Consider the following 19,757-nt stretch of genomic DNA (forward strand, 5'->3'; position numbering starts at 1 on the left):
TTGAGTTTGCCTTTTTGTTATCAAGGGTACTAATATATTTTTCATCAACAATGACTTAAGGCCCCTAGAAGTTCATGAACCTGGCGTGGGTGTGTGCTTCCCACTCAGATGTGCTGTGTAACTTGCACCTGAGGGTAGCACAAACTCTCCCTGGGCAAGATGTAACCCGGGAAAGGAAGGAGAAGGCAGAGCTCAGAGCAAGCAGAAAGCCAAGCAGGAGACCAAGAGGCCTCAGGGACCGTGTTTCCGTCTTCCACAGAGGGACAGACTCATTCCCTCCCTCTCCAGCAAACACACACATGCAAACATGCTGACGCACACATGCACACACAGAGACATGCACACACATATAGACCATACACACCACACACACACATACCACACACACACAACTAGTTATGTTTCTGAATATTACAAATGTCATCACAAAATATGAAATGTACAAAGAACAATTCCCAGTGCCTCACGCTTGTAATCTCAGAACTTGGGGAGGCCGAGGCAGCTAGATCACCTGAGGTCAGGAGTTCAAAACCAGCCTGACCAACATGGTGAAACCCTGTCTCTACCAAAATAATCCAAAAATTAGCTGGGCATGGTGTCGGGCACCTGTAATCCCAGCTACTCAGGAGGCTGAGGCAGGAGAATCACTTGAACCCGGGAGGTGGAGGTTGCAGTGAGCCGAGATCGCACCATTGCACCCCAGCCTGGGCGACAGAGCGAGACTCCATCTCAAAAAAAAAAAAAAAAAGGAACAATTCCTGAAGCTTCTGATGATTCCTGCTGGCTGACCATGAGGTTGGAGATGGGGACACATTAAGGGTTTAATGATGGGGACACAGTGATGTAACCACCGTGGAGCCACAGTTGAAGTGCTGAGACTCGGCATTGGTAGACATCTCTGTCACCAAATGAACACGCCTCCCTAAAGGGCTCTGGCAGTAAGTCAAAGGCTTCATTTGGGTCAAGACAGGGTTATTGCAAAAAAAAAAAAAAAAAAAAAGCCAAGTTTCATTCTACAAATCCACATTGGGGTCAATATTTTAAAGCAATTTCCCCCAAGTTCTGCGTAGAGCAAGGCGACAGAGAAGAAATGGCTCTGAGATATCTGGCGAGGCACAGATGGACTGACCACAAGCCGCTTGTCCCCAGTGTAGCCCCACGCTCCCTTCTACCACAGATATGGCTCCCTTCTGGCCATATCTGTGAGGTTCTGCCCTTTGCCTGGGGCCACTGCATCAGTCAGGGCTTTCCAGAGAAACGGAATCCACCGGAGGTATACCTATAGCATACACAAAGGCTTTATTATAAGGAATTGGCCCACGCAGTTATGGAGGCTGACACATCCAATGTCTACAGATCCAAGTTTCCAGTTCCAGTTCTAAGAGGATTCTCCTAATGAGAGACTTCTAACAAGGGAGAGTGTTGGCTTTTTGTCTTCAATAACAGGCTACTCAGGCCCTCAACTAATTGGGTGAGGCCCACCCACAGTAGGCAGGGCCATCTGCTTTCCTCAGTCTACTGACTCACATGTCAATCTCATCCAGAAACCCCCTCACAGACACATTCGGAATAATGTCGGACCACATATCTGGGCACCCCATGCCCCAGTCAAGTTGACACATGTAATTAACCATCATAACTATCTATTAGACCCCACCTTGCAGGGGGCACTCCTCCTCTGGAAACCTTCAGGACTCGAGGGGTCAAGCTCATGTGTGCAAACTGTGACCAACACACATTTTCCTGAAAAGAGGGCTCAGACAAACAAAAAAATAGCATGCGTGCACATTGACTCAGATATGGACTGTCTGTTGCAGCCTTTGTGCTAAACAGAGCTAAGAGTAGAGAGAGTGCAGACTAACTCAGACCCAGAAACTTGGGGAGGCACCCTGGGATCCTGGAAGCAGAGGCTGGGAGGGCAGAAGGGAGGGAGAAAGGAGGTGCATTTACTCAGCTCTTCTGAGACAATTCTGCTCTCCTGCAGGGCACTGGTTGTGCTGGAGGAAGCGCTCACTTTGAGTTCAAATCTTAAAACTGCATGTCCTTTGACCATACTGTACCTGCTCACCAGGCTGTGGACACTAATTTTTTGGGAAAGTGAATGTATTTCATTTTTTTAATTAAAAAGCATGTAAGGTTATATTACATAATTATGATATGTAATACCTTTATTCAAATCATATTTAAGTTTGCAGCCACATGATTTTCAAAAGTATACAGATATAACTTATAGTATCTTTTAATTTTATTCCCATAAGCCTAGATTTGATTTAAAGTCTGAGCGCAAAGGTAGAGAAATTTTTTAGTTGTTTAGTACCTGCCATTTTATTTTTCTCCAACTTTTTTCCAAGATACAAAGAAAGAGAACAGATTGTACAACCCCTTTCCTGTATCCACCAGCTAGAACCAATAATCACCAACCTTTTGTCATATCAGCTTATGTGCACGTACCGTGCGGAACAATTTAAATTTTAGACATGAAGACATTTTACTCTTTAATACTTCAACAGCACCTCCTAAAATTAAAGCCATTCTCCTAAACATTATACTATTATCACACTTAAAAACATTAACAATAATTCTATAATATCATTCAATATCCCCTCCAATTTGTAATTTCCTGCAAAATGTTTGTGTGTGTGTGTGTGTGTGTGTGTGCGTGCACACTGATTTGTCTGGCTGGGAGTCAATCCACATTTGTACTTATTGTTATACTTCTTCTTTTCAGCTGCTCTTATACCAGAAGAATCCCTCACCCTTTTTCTTGACATTGATTGTTTTGGAAGAGATCAGGCCACTGACTGCAGAACGCCCACACTCTGGCAGTCCGGTTGTTTCCCATGGTGTCATTTAACTCATTGCTCAAGCTCTTCCATTTCCTGTAAACTTGCAGTAAAGTCTAGAGGCTTTGCAATTGATTCAATTGAAGCATCTTTGGCAAGCACACAGCAACAGTGATGTTGTGTGTTTCTTTTGCATCACATAATGCCAGGTTGAGCCAGTATTAGTGACAGTGAGTTTGATCTTCCTTTAAGATACAGCCAGATGTCTCCATAAAAAAATGGAAAATGGAAAACCTTTTTTTTTTTTTTTTCCCAATTAGCACCAGTTCACCTGCACACTTTCACCTAAGGGTTTGACACCCACTAGTGCACACTGCCTGACTTAATTATTTCATTAAGGGTTACAGAATGGGGATTTCCTCATTCTCCCATTTCTACGTTTATCAGCTGGCATTCTTCTGTTAAATTGCTTTCACTTGTGAACCAGGATGCAGAGGGGGAGACTTATTCAACAGAACCGTAGGGAGGGCTGTTTCTCTCGAGAGGAGTGGTGAGAGAAGATGGTTTCTACGGGGGCATGGAGGACTCCTTGTCAGAGTCTAGTGTCTGAGCTTTAAGGCCCAGGAAGAGGACAGCAGATGGAGGTGGGGCAGTGGGTGAGTGAGAGGCCCGTGTGTGGGGAGACCCATTGAGGACAGGGATCTTTAGGGAAATGGAGCCTCACTGAAAGAGGAATTTCAGTGATGCCATGGGTCAGATCCCGGGTCTCTCTTAGGGAAACCCGCCATAAAGCATGAGAGCCACATCACTCCTCAGGGCTTCTGGGCTCCAATTCCGGAGATTAGTTTTGGAGGCCTCACCACACCTCAAGGTTGCTCTATTATATCAGGGTAACTGACTTGCTCTAGGAATGGAGACTTGGGTGCCGGTTAAAACAACCCTCAGCCAGTACCCTAGCAGTAACGTTTTCATCATGGGAAGCAACTAATTGAACAGATGTGTTCATGAACCTATTGACCGTTTTGGTAAGTGTAGACACAGTGGTCACAGTATGCTGCATTGTTATCCCGGCTGGGACCAACGCCAAAGGACCATGTTCCCTTCTTTTCTTGACTTGATGCTGTAGGAGTCCAACAAAGGGAAGCACATTCAGGCCCACATGAAACTTGGGACAGAAGTGGCTTCTCAGAGCCGTACACCAGACACTCCGAACAAGTTGGAAGGCTGCAGTGCCAGGAGACTCCAGAGTAACACAGGCATAGGCGAAACGCTGGGAAGTCCCCCAGCTCCTGAGGGCCAGAGCCTCTAGGGCCGGCAGCCTCAGCAGGCAGAGTCACTTGCCTGCTTCAGGTCAGTTGCTGAGGGCTTGCGTTTCTCTGCAGGGAACAGGAGTGCCCCCGACTTCCACTCTTAGTGCCCCTCACCGCTCAAACTGCACCCCAAATAAGCATATGCACCCTGCTCCAAGGGCAGGATGCGCTGGGCTCAGCCTCTGGAGGCAAGAGGGCAAAAGACAGAAAGTAACCAGCGGCCTTTGCACAAAGAATCCTCAACTCTCTGCAGCGGCCCCTGCGGCCCCAATCCTGCCGGCCCAGGAATGTGCAGTCGGACGACAGGCCTCTCCTTCCTTTTTCGTCTTTTTCCTCCCGCTTTTCTCCTCTCTCCTTTTCCTCTTCCTCCTTTTTCTTTATTTTTTTCCTTTCTCCCCAAGCTTCTAAGGTTGTTTCTGTATTCGCTCAATCATGGCCTTTGCCATTGATTGAAAATGTGGCAGTTCCTTCTCTGGGAATTCTTCTCTTTGAAGCCTTCATATGGATGTATTATTATTATTATTATTATTATTATTATTATTGCCACACAAAAGGGGCAAATCCGTGTGAGGAGGGGGTCGCGTGGGGGCTGAGATCCGCCGGCTGCCGGTCTAGGAGGGGCGCTGCTCTGTGCCGGAGTGGGCGCTGGTGCACCAGCGGGGCTAGGGGAGAGTGCCGCCCCCGCCTGGAGCCCAGGTCTCTGCGTGCCTGGGGGTAGAGCGCGGAGAGGGACCAGGCAGGCGCCGGAGGGGACCAGTGCGGAGAAGGAGGAAGCCCAAACAAAAACGCTGTCCGGCGCCAGCCGCCCACCTACAAGCCCAAGCCGGTGGTTGGCCAGTTACAAAAGGAAATGGTCAGGATCGGGACCAACGATAATGATAGTACTAATTCTATCAAGAATCGGCCCAAACAAACTCTCGCTGTCAGCGCAGCAGGCGCCCGCCCAAGCCCAGACCTCCGACCCGGTTCCGAGCCTGTTCCCGCCGGGTCGCTGGGCGCCCAGGGTCGGCACCTGGGGCTCGCCCGATGAGGGCAGGGTCTAGAGGCCGGCCTGGGGACAGGGGCCGAAGGGCGAGCAGGAGCCTAGGGGATTGGCGGGGTCGGGGAGAAGGGGTCCAGGCTAGGGGCGGGCTGGGCGCCCGCAGACCAGGCGGCTTGAGCCGGAGGTGGGGAGCTGGAGGAGTGCCGGGTTCGGGGGCGGGGGGCGGGGACGAGGGGCGGGAGTTGGGGGCGGCGAGGGGAGGGGCGGAGCGTGGGTCCCGCCCCGGCGGGCAGCTGGAAAAGTTTGGTCTCTGACTAGCTCGGGCAGAGGCCGAGAAAGCCGGTTCCGGGGACAGGGAACAAGGACTCAGGGACCCGAAGGCGGCGGCAGGACGCGACCGAGCAGGACCCCAGGCCCGGGAACGACGTCGCGAGCCCCGAGACTGCCGGGCTTCCCAGCCCAGCTGGCACTGGAGCGCAGGAGCGGGCGCCCCGGCACCGCCGCGCGCCACCCGCCAGGATGCCGGTGGCCCCAGCGCCCTCAGCCGACCGAGGTGAGCGGCGGGCCCGGGCGGACGCAGAACCCGGGTGGGGGGCTGGGGGCCTAAGGACCCACCTTTCCGACAAAATCCCCACCGATCCCAGGCGCGACGGGAACCTGGGCGCGCCGCGGCGGCCCGAGCGCTCCACATCAGCACCCCTCCCCCAGAGCCGCTGCAGGGACGCGGAGGAGGCCTTTCCACCGCACCCGGAGCGTTTACAACGGGCTGGAAGCTGAATACCTGGATGGAAGTGGAGAGGCTGTTTGTGGAGAAGTTCCATCAGTCGTTTTCCTTGGACAATTAAAAACTTAGGCGCCCGCAGTGCCAGGGCCTGGGGACGCTGGACGTGGGAGAGGGTTGTGGTCGTTAGCCTGCGAAAATCATTCTTTTAAACAATATTCGCCGGAAAATTAGTTTTTTCCTAACATTTCTCAAACAAAGCAATTAGGTCCGTCAGAATCGGTGCTGGAAGACGAAGTCCCCACAATGCAATAATGAGGTTCCCACGGAAAATCAGTACATTGTGTTCATAACTGAGATAACAGCTAGAGAAGGGGCTTTGGGCTTTTTGAGTCTCCCAATAGTCAGTCTCTCTCTCTCTCTCTCTCTCTCTCTCTCTCTCTCTCTCTCTCTGACTTTCTGGCTTTGGACACTCCCAATGGCACATTTCTTTGTGGTGTTTTTATATTTAGATAGAAGAAAGGAACTTGTTGTTGGATTTTTTAAGGGAACACACCTCATTTTGACCCTTAAAATAAGGAAAGGGGCGCTACAAAAACAGAGAGCTCTTCAGAAGGTTATTTTTAAATGGAGGCCCACCCTATACATGGTACCCACTCCTACCTGGACCCCTGAGATCTCCAGAATTAGGTGTCATTCTAAAATCTGGACATTAGAAGTCACAGACTTTGTATATGACCACATACTCATAATTTATCTTTTCAATATTGTTTATTCATAGACGAAAATTTTGCAGGCATGGTTAAGAAAAATATAATTCCTAGAAAGTATAAGGGAAGGATTATGTTCTGCAGAATATGACTAACAAGGATAGCTGGCCATGCCCAGGGCTGGTGTTGGTTGAGGAGATGGTGATGGTGCGGGGCGTGTGTGTGTGCGCGCGCTTGAGGACTTGTAGAAGTGCTCATATCTGTAAAGTATTATTTCATGGATGCAGACCTCAATGCTAGGTTGAATAACTTTGTTGCCATAGAAGAAGAACCACACATCAGGCTTTTTTCATTAGCAAACCAGTAAATACTCACTTTGGGCCTCTGAAGTCACACCCATCTCCTGATACCTGAGATACAAACTGAAGCTAGCTCTTAAGAGCCTCCCTCTAAGATTTAGAGAGAATGATTTCTCAACCAGTTTTCATCTTTGAAAATGCCGTTTTCCTCTTTATCATTGTGATTTTTATTCAAATGCATGAGTCTCTGATTTTCTACCCTATGCAAAGGGTAGAGACTCCAGGGTCCTGTAGAAGAAACTTTACATAGTGGCCTAAGGATCTTATTTCTCAGAATTCAGGGATTGGTTTTCCTCTTTCTGGAAATAATGACACTAACTTGATTTCATGCTATCTCTTTCATGTTCCTCAATACTTGTACTGTCTGTATATTTTTATTATATACTGTGGATATATTTTTATTACCAAAAAAAGAATTTGAGCATGCCACAGTTTTGAAAAATCTGAGGTTGCCCTGTTGTAGAACCCTTTAACTGCCAGGATTTTGTACGGTTTCCCCAGTGTTACCAGGGCCAGGCCGCCAGCCTTGTGCAGTCCATTTACCTCAGCTGGAACAGGGTGCTGTGGGTTCTATGAGCTGTTCCGTTCCTTCATATTTGGCTTCCTAATTCCTTTCTTATCAGTTTCAGAGCCATTTCCTATGATTCCTCTGCCATATGTTTTCTGCCAAATTAATTGCCTTAAGATTTTCCTTAAGCTTTTGGAGATAATATAATGTTTGAGAAAAAAGAAAAAGAATAGACTGAGTGGAATCGTATCTAGTTTCAGTTAATAACACGTTTCAGTTGATATTACTGTTATAGCTACTGGGCATAAAGTCTCCTTCCCTTTTTTGAATCCTATTTTTGAGGAATTGAAGCTGTGTCTCTAACAGACGATAGGCCAGTTGGGTCAAATCAGTGATGAGATTGTCCAGTGCAAATTGGTGCGCAGTGAGTGGTTCTTCACTGCGCCACAGGCTGGGCTGGGGTCAGCTCCCACAGCGAGGCGAGGACCCGCTCCTCAAGCAATGGGTGGTGCTCTTTGGCCTGCAGATGCCGCTCCATTTTCCTGGCTTCAAAATTTTCCAGATATTTCAGTGCCCCTAGAATGACATTCTAACATTCTGCTGGCATGGAAGCACAAGGCAGTTTGTCTCTAAAACTTGCCAGAGAATCTCTTGTCACCACCTAGGCAAAGAACCAGTGGCAAGGTGGCAGCCTCCCAAAGAGCTCATCCCTAATGTGACATCCTGGAATCAGATGGCACGGACACCAGCCCAGCCCAGCCTCTTCTAAGCTCTGTGACTAAGGACAAGTGAGCCCCCCGCCTCCCACAGTGTTGGTATTCTCTTGTGTACATTCAGAAGGCAGATGCTGCTGTGGGGCCATGTGTGCTATGTCCATGGTGCAAGGTGGCACACATGCCGAGTTACCAGGTGAGACTGCCCCTTTGGGAAGGGATAGGAAGGATCTCAGGTTGACTTCGTGGGCAGGATGGCTCTTATTTGAATGTACCTTCAGCCCTCTCACAGAGCCTATTTCCACATCCCTGTGGATTCATCCCTGTGGAAATCTTGAGAGTCATTTATCCTATGCCGTCATGAAGAAGCAGCAGAAGGGAGAAGGTTTAAAAACACTCATGGACAGGCAAAGGGGTCAGCCACCTCCTGGATCAGATGCACTTGCCTTCCCACACACAAGTCTGGAAGCTTAGGACAGTGTTCACGGAGGCAGAAGCTCAGGGTCGGGGCCTGAGTTTCCTGGGGCACCGCCTCCATATCTGGGGTTCTCTGGACTATGCCCAGATAGCTCATAATGTGCCAGCCTTGTTTGTGATGGAGAAGGACTTGGGGAAAAGCCACCAGGAAGCGGTAAGTCTAACCAGGGAAGTGCACTGACTTGCACGCTTTGAAGAAGAGAAGGGAGAAAAGACACGAAGCCCTCACCTGATTTGTCTGTAAGAGTTGTTATTTCTCAGGGGAGCTGCATTCATGGGCCAAGCGTGTGCAGCTGGGTGTGTGAAGCATGCATTTTGCAATGGACTATCTCCAAAAGCAGAGTGAGGTCACCCAAGAAATCCAGAGCAAGGGAAAATACTCATTAGCAAAGAAATTTTGCTGGAGCTGTGAAACGGCCAACTCATTTCCTTTTTAAGTTATTTTAAATGAAATTTAAAAAAAAACTTGCTTTCCAAGAAATTTTGTTTATTGGCATATGTTTGGTGTTTTAATTCAGTTTGGAGGATGAGCTAGTTAATTTCCCTGGGAGTACATGTCTCTTAAAAATATAGCATCCTGCATCTGACCGAGAGAAATATCTTACTGTCTTATTGTGCTTTTCTTTTATGCAGAGAGAGAAAGGGGGGTGTTGGGAAGGAGATCAGACTGTGGAAATATTTTCTTTATTTTTTCTCTTTTTCTTCCTTTTATAGTTTGCTTATTTTTCAACTTGACATGGGTAGAGAAAGCAAATCGCTAGTATAGAAAGCACATCTGGAATCCATCCGGCCTCCTCTCTCTGGCTCACCCTCCCCCTAGCGATGCTTCTCCTTGAAAATGGGGGGAAGGTAGGCACCTCTGACCTTGGTAGGGTCTAATTTGGGGTCATTCACTGCAGACTCATCTTCTGAAGGCGTCTTATTCCTTCTCTACAAGAAAAAAAAAGTGTTGGTATTAAAATGCTTTGAGGTAGGCTGGATGATCCCAGCTTAGTGAGGATGACATGAAAACTCTTAGCGAATGAGCTGTTTATTGAGTAGAACTGAGGGAAGCTGAGATGTGAGCAGTGTCTCTCAGTAAACATGGAAAGACTGAAGATGCAGACAATCAAATACTTAAGTACCTTGAAGAGCTGGGTGGTGGGCAGGGTCTGTCCAGTCGGTCAGGAAGATGTGTTAGTGCAGCACTTGGAAAAGAGTGGAACGTCTGGGCAAGGGTGTGCCGTGGAGGTGGGCAGTGGGAGCAGCCCAGCGTCAGTGTCTGTATCGGTTAGAGACCACCGCTAATGAGGAGGAGCGTCTCTGCTCTGCAGCTGTCCGTACTCCTGTGTCTTCCGTAACGTGCCCAGCTTTCTGAATATATACAAAACTAGTCTGCAGAGAGCCACACGTCTCCGCATCTGGCTTTATTTCTAAGTGTTCAGGTGGAATTTAAGCCGTCATCAAATTTACAACGTCACTGCCAGCTCTGGACACTTGCTTTTGGAATACAGCAAAGAGTGAACACTAATACTGCATCAGTCTTGCCCTCTGTTGGGGGCCACCCCTCCTCCCCACACCAGTTTTGCAAGATGAGCTGGCTGGGGTCTGGGAAGCCCAGTGCCTCCAAGTCATGGTTAAAGCCCATCCCGGACACCAACACACCGCTCACAAATCAACATCGGCCCTGCAGAAACATGGACATGTGTTCGCCAAGAGAACATCCTCAATCAATCCCAGCAGTGCCACCTGATGATAATCAACACATGGGCCACGGAAGAAATTACCCCATGTCCATAAACAAGAATGAATAGAGGGTAGTGTATCTGCCCACACCATGAGAGCAAGAAGGAATATTCAGCATGCAGGTGCATCTATGTGCAGGACTCGTACAAGCATCGTGGGGAGAGGAAAGCAATGGACACAATTGTATCCTGCAGGGTTTCATTCATGTGAAGGTCAGAAGCAGGCTAAACTCACCTAGGGGAGAGTCCTAGCCCAGGTAGTGGTGATGCTTGGGGACAGGTGGTGACTAGGAGGGGCACAAGGAAGGCTGCAGGGTCCAGCCCATCCTCTTGCTGGCCTGGGTACTGGTCTCACTGATCTCTGTGTGGTGGGGCAGGCAGCGTCCCAGGCCTGCCGGTGCCCGCAGTGCCCAGCACTCCTGCAGTCCCTGGCAGTGTTAGTACCAATCCTCCAGAGTGGCTGTCTCCCCTCTTGCCCTGAGTAGGGCTCGCTGACTCCAGGAGCCTCAGGCCTGGGTGGGCTTCGAGCTTTCTTCCAGCAAACTTGAGGTCTGTGGCTGGTACCCCTCAGGAGCGGAGGGGAACTCTTGTCCATGAGATGCTTTTAACCGTGCACAATAATGTGTAGATACATCCAAAATCAATCTGGCCTTTAGCCCAGCACTTAACTCTTGGGATGAGGCCCGCTTTGTAAATGTTGATAATCCAGAGAAAATGAGCTTTTAGATTCTAAAGACGCCAGATATCTTCCACTTAGGCAAAATGCGGAGAATCATATTTAACAAAAGATGTTCTGGACAAATATGCTTCTTGAGGGATGAATATTTAATTATAAGGGAAATGATAAATCGAACATTAATGGGAAAATATGTTTGCCCCCAAGATTCATAGTTTTGATGGGTCTCTGGCAAATCTTATACTATGTTTATTGGGGTTATTTTATTGCTGGTTATTGTCTTTAATTGTTTGCTTGTTTTCTGCTCTGCTCAATTGTGTATGAGCCTGTGGAGCGGTGGGTCTGCTCAGCCTCTCCTCTCCACTCCTGGGAGCAAGTCCGGATCTGGCTGTTGGATGCATGGCAGAAGCAAAGGTGTGGAGAAGGTTCAGAGGAGACAGGACAAGTAAAAATGGCAGGGTCAGGTTGTCATGGGGGATGCATGGCAGAAGCAAAGGTGTGGAGAAGGTTCAGAGGAGACAGGACAAGTAAAAATGGCAGGGTCAGGTTGTCATGGGGGATGCATGGCAAAAGCAAAGGTGTGGAGAAGGTTCAGAGGAGACAGGACAAGTATAAAATGGTAGGGTCAGGTTGTCATGGGGGAAACTGAGGCACAGGAGGCAAGCTGAGGTAGTACAAGAACAGTCTGAATTATAACAATATGCCAGTGTTACCTAAAAGGATGAGGAACATGGAGCTGTGCTTGAATCCCTACCTGAGCTGGGGACAAGGGGCCTCAGGCATCACTGATTGGAACCAAGGTTTGTCTGCAGCTTGTCAGTTTCTGTCTCAGAAGCCCCACATACTGGAGTGGGTATCCCGGCGATGCTGTGGGATAAACCAGGACACTGTGGTGTCATGGACAGCTGTCTGTCTGCCAGGTGAAGGCCCCTCTCGTTGCAGTGTGAGCCGGGCAGGTCATCTGTTTGGCAGCATGGTGACGGCTCTGGCCCCAGCTGCTATGGGAGGGAGGATGCTGGCACAGGGCACTGCCCACAGACTGCCTTTGCTCCATGCCTTTTCCATGAGCATGAGTGACTGTTCATGTGGGAAACGGCAGAGCCCTCGTGGCCCCCCTCAGCACTGTGCAATGGTACTGGAGGTGGCAGGAGACAGCCTGAGGGCCCAGGTTGTCCTCATACCCGGCTTCATGCCAGGGTGCATGCCGGACACAGCACATGTGTCCCCGAGAGGCCCCTGATCAGGGTGGAAACCCAGCAAAGTGAAAATCAGAAATAGTGATTCTCCAGTCCCTGCTCACAGACAAAGAAAGAAAGAAATCATAAACAATACTAGGCCCGGCGCGGTGGCTCACACCTGTAACCCCAGCACTTTGGGAGGCCAAGGCAGGCAGATCACTAGAGGTCAGGAGTTCAAGACCAGCCTGGCCAACATGGTGAATCGCTTGAACCTGGGAGGCGGAGGGTGTGGTGAGGTGGAGGGTTTGGTGAGCCGGGATCGCGCCACTGCACTCCAGCCTGGGTGACAGAATGAGACTCCATCCCCAAAACAAAACAAAACAAACAAACAACAAACAAACAAAAACTAAAGGGACAGTATCTTTTTAGCACCTGTCATTGTACAGGACGCTGGGGAGGGTACTGTGGACTTACCCTGGGTGGAAGGCCCCTGTGTGAATGGAGAAGCTCGATGCTCAGAAAATGCTGCTGCCTGTGGTATTGTCCCATTTAAAGAGGCAGTTTGCAGTGCTTTTTCAAAAGTGGCATGCAGCATCAGAGAAAAGTCACCAGGGCTGGGATGATTCCAGAAAATGTTACAGAGCAAGTGGAATTTGACTTGAGGTTTGAAGGATGGGCAATATTTAAATAAAAATCAGAAAGGGTAGAGAGGGAGGGGCTGGGGGGAAGGCTGCCCACTGGACTGTCCTGTTCACCTCCAGGAGAACCTACAGGTGAGACATGGTCTCTTCTCAGGTGAATGGGGAGCCAAGTAGCGCTGGCGTGGATGAGCCACGCTTGGGGCTCAGGGAGGCAGGCCCAGGGCCCTGCACTGCCTGTCATGGCTCATGAGTGATGGGAGCGATCTGGGCAGGCAACCCCCTCTCGTCCTGCATCATCAGCCTGGACTTGGAACTTGGCTGCTTTTTCTTTCTGCAGTGAGCAGAGGGCCTTGACCAACAATAAGCCTTTCTGCCAGCACTTGGCATTCCAGCTGACCTCGACCCAAGGCCTCTGTGACTTCAGGAGGCGGCAGCTGGGAAGGGTCGGGCAGTTCCAGGCAGAGCACAGACGTCAGCTCGGACATCCCACCCCCCACCAGCCCTCTACCCCTGTGGTCTCCAGAACAACTAACACCTCCAAGCTCCAGGACACTGGAAAAAATCTTTGCAAAGAAGCAAGGGGCCATCTCAGAAAATCCAGGCCCCCCAAACTGATGTAGAGAGAGGACTTTGACAGCATCCGCCACTCTGGAAGGTCATGAGGATACAGACACCATCTGGAGCCACCTCTGCTTCTCAGCCCCAACCAGGCAAGCCCCATATCTTCAAGGGACTGATCTGTACCTGGGAATAAACTCATGGGTGGATGAGATTCAGTCTATCACACCCTAAAATGCAGAGCCCATAGTATTGGTGAGTGGTTCATGTGTCTCTGAAGCAAATTTAGGGCTGTGGTTCAAACGTTGTAAAAGTTACAGAAAAAAATTCACTGGATACACACAGTGGGCTCTTTTAAATTAGCCTCATTTGAACTTAATTTGATATTTAAATACTCAAATAATAGATGATGGCCGGGCGCGGTGGCTCACGCTTTAATCCCAGCACTTCGGGAGGCCGAGGCAGGCTGATCCCTTGAGGCCAGGAGTTTGAGACCAGCCTGGCCAACATGGTGAAACCCCGTCTCTACTAAAAATACAAAAATTAGCCAGGCATGGTGGCAGGTGCCTGTAATCCCAGCTACTTAGGAGACTGAGGCAGCAGAATCACTTGAACCCGGAAGGGGGAGGTTGCAGTGAGCCGAGATTGCACCATTGCACTCCAGCCTGGGCGACAGAGCAAGACTCCGTCTCAAAAAAAAAATTTTTTTAATAAAAATAAAAAATAAAATAAAATAAATGAATCCACTGAAAGCGGTTTCTACCTTGATAGTTGGGTATGTGGCGTCATCGACATCACAGAAGGCTGATTGATATTACCTGTTACCAGTGTGGTTGAGTGCAAATGTTTGAGGTCTGGTGGGAGAAGAGTTTGGTATTCAGAACTCATCGAGGCCTTTGCTTACCACTTTCTCTCTCTTGCAGTGCTCCCAAATGTGCCGCTTCTGTTGCTTCACATGCTCCCACGTAGTTCTATCTGATATTCAGGGCTCTGAATTTCAAGGCAGACTCAGTGAGTGTGATTGTCACTGCTTTCCTGTCCTTCCTTTATCCTCTGTAGACTTAGGTCCCGTTTTTGCAGGTTGATATTCCTTCTTCGCTGGGCCCTGGACCCACTGCTCACCAGTGTGGTGTCTGCATGGGCACTGCCCAGACTTGTACTGTTGGTCCCTCGATGACCGCATGGTCAGGCCTCAGGGCTCTCTGCCAGGCCAACCTACAGCCCATTCAGACCTGATTTCTGGGCCTGGATCCAGGGGACACCATCTGGGAAGGGAGGGAGCTTCCCACGATACCACTGTGAAACTCACCAGGGAGGTCTTGGAAATTGAGCAGGCATCATTCAGATTCCATCCTGCTTTTAGGTCCTGAGAAAATCCTGCTTTTCCCTGGGTAACTGGGATAATGGGTCACCAGCTCCCGTGCCCTAGATGAGGACTAGTTAGCATTTTCTAGTGCCTGGAGATTTCCAGATGGAAACTGTATTTGGGTCTGTGTATCTTTGTTACAGGATTCAATAATTCATGCTCTGAATTTCCCTTCCCGGCAACTCCAGACACCAAATCGCTTCCCATGGTCTCCCCCAATCACTTAGGGAACTTAGCCTGTGTCTAAAGACCCTCTGTGCAGCCTGATGTGGCCAGCCATCCCCATACTTCCACATTTTTCATGCCTTTCTCCAACAGCGTTGCCGTGGCCCCTTAGGCGGCGATCGTTTTATCAAGGGTCGCTCCCTCTTTTTATCTGTTGGCAGGAGCCCGTTTTCAACGCCCTCGCTGGAGTCTGGCCTGCACGCTTTGCTGAAAGAAGCCAGAGCCTCAGCCCTGCTTCCCTCTGAAATGAATGTTCCTCGAGCGCCCTCTGGTGGATTCTGGAGCTAACCGTCTGTGAATGCCGAGTGATGGCAACTGCCCTCCCGCCGCGTCTCCAGCCTGCGCGGGGGAATGAGACCCTGCGGGAGCATTACCAGTACGTGGGGAAGCTGGCGGGCAGGCTGAAGGAGGCCTCCGAGGCCGGCACGCTCACCACCGTGCTCTTCTTGGTCATCTGCAGCTTCATCGTCTTAGAGAACCTGATGGTTTTGATTGCCATCTGGAAAAACAATAAATTTCACAACCGCATGTACTTTTTCATTGGCAACCTGGCTCTCTGCGACCTGCTGGCCGGCATCGCCTACAAGGTCAACATTCTGATGTCCGGCAAGAAGACGTTCAGCCTGTCTCCCACGGTCTGGTTCCTCAGAGAGGGCAGTATGTTCGTGGCCCTCGGGGCGTCCACCTGCAGCTTACTGGCCATCGCCATCGAGCGGCACTTGACGATGATCAAAATGAGGCCTTACGACGCCAACAAGAAGCACCGCGTCTTCCTCTTGATTGGGATGTGCTGGCTCATTGCCTTCACGCTGGGCGCCCTGCCCATTCTGGGCTGGAACTGCCTGCACAATCTCCCGGACTGCTCTACCATCCTGCCCCTCTACTCCAAGAAGTACATCGCCTTCTGCATCAGCATCTTCACGGCCATTCTGGTGACCATCGTGATCCTCTACGCACGCATCTACTTCCTGGTGAAGTCCAGCAGCCGTAAGGTGGCCAACCACAACAACTCAGAGCGGTCCATGGCACTGCTGCGGACCGTGGTGATTGTGGTGAGCGTGTTCATTGCCTGCTGGTCTCCACTCTTCATCCTCTTCCTCATCGATGTGGCCTGCAGGGTGCAGGCGTGCCCCGTCCTCTTCAAGGCTCAGTGGTTCATCGTGCTGGCTGTGCTCAACTCGGCCATGAACCCGGTCATCTACACGCTGGCCAGCAAGGAGATGCGGAGGGCCTTCTTCCGTCTGGTCTGCAACTGCCTGGTCAGGGGACGGGGGGCCCGCGCCTCCCCCATCCAGCCTGCGCTCGACCCAAGCAGAAGTAAATCAAGTAGCAGCAACAACAGCACCCACTCTCCGAAGGTCAAGGAAGACCTGCCCCACACAGCCCCCTCATCCTGCATCATGGACAAGAACGCAGCGCTTCAGAATGGGATCTTCTGCAAGTGATCGTCTCTGTGCGCCCTGCTCTGCGGCTGTGTTATTTATTGCATGCATCGCTTCCACAGGGGCCCCTCGAGAGCTGTGCCTCGGGAGAGCTACCGTACTTTGACCAACAGCCTGCCCCGTGTGGACGTCTCTTACAGAGGGGGCCCGGGGAATCACCACCCCATTTCAGTGTAGACAACGTGCCTTGTCCGCTTTGGGCTCCAGAGCCTTTCAGATGTACTAAGCTGCTGACATCATCCACAGCCTTCTGCTGAATCCCAGACACCCTCCCTGTTGTTCACAGAGAGGGAAGGTCGTGGGCCACATAATACTATGTGACTCTCTGTGTGCCTCTGAACGGTGTTTTGATGATTTACACTACATTTCCTATGCATAGAATGGATGCTTGTATATTCGTACATCTCTGTGTTACACAGAATTTGTGTTGCAGGTGTTTGCCATGTGGTACATACATAGAATCTCCATACAACACACAGGTAACAGGTTATACAAGTGGGTTCGGACTGAACCCCCGGTACAAGGACATGGTTGTGAACTAGGTGGACATGCCATCCCTGGTCTCCTTAGACTGACATGAAGTCTCATGTTCACCAAGTTTTTGAAGTTCAAATTCTCCAAAAAGGGCTTGTCCAAGGCTGGCCCCAGATGTGAGGGTCTGACCCACGCCGGCCCTGTGCCCTTTCAGTCATTTGTCCCTGCGTAATTTTAATCATATCCCAAAGTCAAATGATGTGATGGTTTTCAGGTTTCTGCAAATCACAGAAAAGCCAGTCGAGATCACGCAGGAGCTTGTGCCCCCAGGCGGGCCAAAGAGCGAGCCTATGAGGGAGCAGCAGAAGCGGGCGGCTGACCTGGCTCACCTTCCCATGCCACTGGGGCGGGGTCTGCTTCAGGAAACAGAAGGTGTCTAGGAAATGAGCAGAGATTCACAAGACAGCACTTTGATTCTATGTTGAGTTTGTTTCTATATTAGAAAAGCACCAAGTCAGTAATCCCCCGTGGCGTCACAGCTGAGTAGCTGTGACCACCAGCAGTTTCACAGCTTCCTGAAAGCTGGGACTAACCGTGACTATCAGTAAGAGAAGTTTAATTGTCAGGTTAGAAAATGTGATCTGGCAGTTGATGCATTCTTCAAAGTGATCTATTGTAATAATACCTACACGATACTGTAATTTTACTTTTCAACATAAGTTGAACCTGTAGCAGTCTGTTTACCTTGTAAAGGGATTTCTTAGAAGACATTTTTGTACATGCTCTTCCCCAAGGATTGTACATGTTATACAAATAGATGGAAAGAAAAGTGAACACGTTTGTAGAACTATCATAAGCACACAGTTGCCGTGTTGAGTTCTCTTTAAAAACAAGGACAAAACCAACCAGCCTTCAAAGGAAGCTCACATCAGAGTTCCCTAAAGTGTTTTAGGTTCAGTGAGCATTTGCCTGAATAAAACCTAAAAGAGCGGTCTTAACACATTAATAACTTTTTCTAAGAGAAATTGATTCCTGTTTTGTCATCTGATGCAAGTTGCTCTTATAAAGAGACATTTTTGTGGGTTCAGGGTAACTCATCTCCATGGGCTGACCAAAGACTTTTCTAATTTTTGTTACTGATGAGATGAAACCTATTTGTAAGGAAATCTTCCCCAGGAGCATTTCTGTTGCCTTCTTGACATCAATGAAAAGTAGCGTATTCTCTTATGAAATAGCATGAGAAAACCCAGGGCATTTCTAGGACAGTAAAACATTGAAGTACTGGATTAAGAAAATGACAGGCCAGGCGCGGTGGCTCACGCCTGTAATCCCAACATATTGGGAGGACGAGGTGGGCGGATCACCTGAGGTCAGAAGTTCAAGACCAGCCTGGCCAACATGGTGAAATCCCATTTCTACTAAAAACACCAAAATTAGCCGGACGCAGTAGTGCATGCCTGTAGTCCCAGCTACTTGGGAGGCCGAGGCTGGAGAATTGCTCAAATCCAGGAGACAGAGATTGCAGTGAGCTGAGATTGCGCCACTGCACTCCAGCCTGGGCGACAGAGGAAGACTCTGTCTCAAAAAAAATAATAATAATGAATAAAATAAAACAACAACAAAATGCATCGGAGAGCCAAAACATTCAGTATTGCATTTTCACATAGGTGATGAAATGACTTTGGAACTTTATCTGTGTTGTAGTTATGAATTGCTTTGGGAGCCTTGGAGCTCTCTCTAGCTATTGTTCATAACGCTTTGCTCCATAACCCTGATGTCCCCAATATCTAAGTATCTCAGCCTTCATCCATTAACTCTACTAGGGAGCCCACAGCCACCATTCCCACTAGGAGGTATCAGTGTTTGTGGTATGACATAAGGCTCCCTTGAAATAACAAGACTTTTGAGCCATCTGAATTAAAAATACATCAAAAAAGTAGTTGTGCTCATTTGCTAAATGCAAAACATAATCACCTTTGATACCAATGTGCTCCAATAAGTCTAACTAGCTAGCCAGCTGGAGATAATTTAGCAGCTGAATGTTTCAAAGCCCTAACCTTGAAGTTTGGGAACAGGTGGTCTTCTGTGCTGCAGAGAAACTATGCATTAGATCTCTTTTCAATTAGAAACCTTTACTATTTCCAATGTATGTTTGTTAAAAAAAATAAAATAAAACCAAAAGGCTTCGTGTAAACCCACTCTTGGGAGGCCGTGGGATGGGACTGTTTTGTTGTTTTCACCGGGCGCCCTCCCCACTGCAGGGGTGCGCGCTGTTGCAGGCTTGCTACCCACCTGTGTTTCTCAGCATTTCAGGAATTAAACCACATGCAGAACCCCAAAGAATCTTTCCCCTTTCTTCTTCTTCTCCACTACCATAGGTGGTGTTTTCATGAAACTCCGGTGCATTGGGTGCTATTTACACCAGTTTGGTAGGTCATACTATTTTGAGAATGGTCTTTTGGTAGGGAGAAATTTGTAAGACCCATGGCAGCTCAAAGACATGGGACCTCTCGTCCTGCCCCATTTGCTCTTGTTTATGCAGCAGGAGAGAATAAGTCAGAGCCAACCCTTGCACACTAGCTTTCTCCCATACAAACGGTCCATTTTAGCGTCTCTGACCTGCGTGCTATGTAAAGAGAAGGCCAGTGCTCGGCATAGCTGTTCTGGTAGCGATGCTTGTTACAACTCATGATGAAATGCCCCAACGCAAGTGAGGACGCAGCTGCCCACCCTGGAGCTAGAAGGCAAGGTGAGTCCTCTAGGAGTACATCTGCCAGGATACATCTTCATTCCACAGCCTTGGTGGATGGGACAAGGCTTTGTTGTAACTGTTTTTTTAAAAGTCTCCCAGGGAACCACGGACAATACCTCCTTCCTAGAGAAAAGTTTCAAGCTCCCCTCCTCTCTTTA

General features: G+C 49.2%; 2 protein-coding genes across 2 annotated transcripts; both read left to right on the top strand.

The window, feature by feature from the left end:
- Positions 1-4,967: 4,967 nt before the first annotated feature.
- LOC144334751 (uncharacterized) lies at positions 4,968-7,612 on the top strand. The gene is made up of 3 exons (XM_077966330.1): positions 4,968-5,259; positions 5,394-5,628; positions 5,720-7,612. The coding sequence occupies exons 1-3, from the start codon at positions 5,120-5,122 to the stop codon at positions 5,918-5,920; spliced, it is 576 nt and encodes a 191-aa protein (XP_077822456.1). The 5' UTR covers positions 4,968-5,119; the 3' UTR covers positions 5,921-7,612.
- A 5,507-nt stretch (positions 7,613-13,119) lies between these two features.
- S1PR3 (sphingosine-1-phosphate receptor 3) lies at positions 13,120-19,030 on the top strand. The gene is made up of 3 exons (XM_028835320.2): positions 13,120-13,595; positions 14,264-14,351; positions 15,093-19,030. Exon 3 carries the CDS (start codon positions 15,240-15,242, stop codon positions 16,374-16,376), a length of 1,137 nt encoding a protein of 378 aa, XP_028691153.1. The 5' UTR covers positions 13,120-13,595; positions 14,264-14,351; positions 15,093-15,239; the 3' UTR covers positions 16,377-19,030.
- Positions 19,031-19,757: the final 727 nt, after the last annotated feature.

Source organism: Macaca mulatta, chromosome 15 (assembly GCF_049350105.2).
Source record: "Macaca mulatta isolate MMU2019108-1 chromosome 15, T2T-MMU8v2.0, whole genome shotgun sequence".
In the NCBI taxonomy this organism is placed as follows: Eukaryota; Metazoa; Chordata; class Mammalia; order Primates; family Cercopithecidae; genus Macaca; species Macaca mulatta.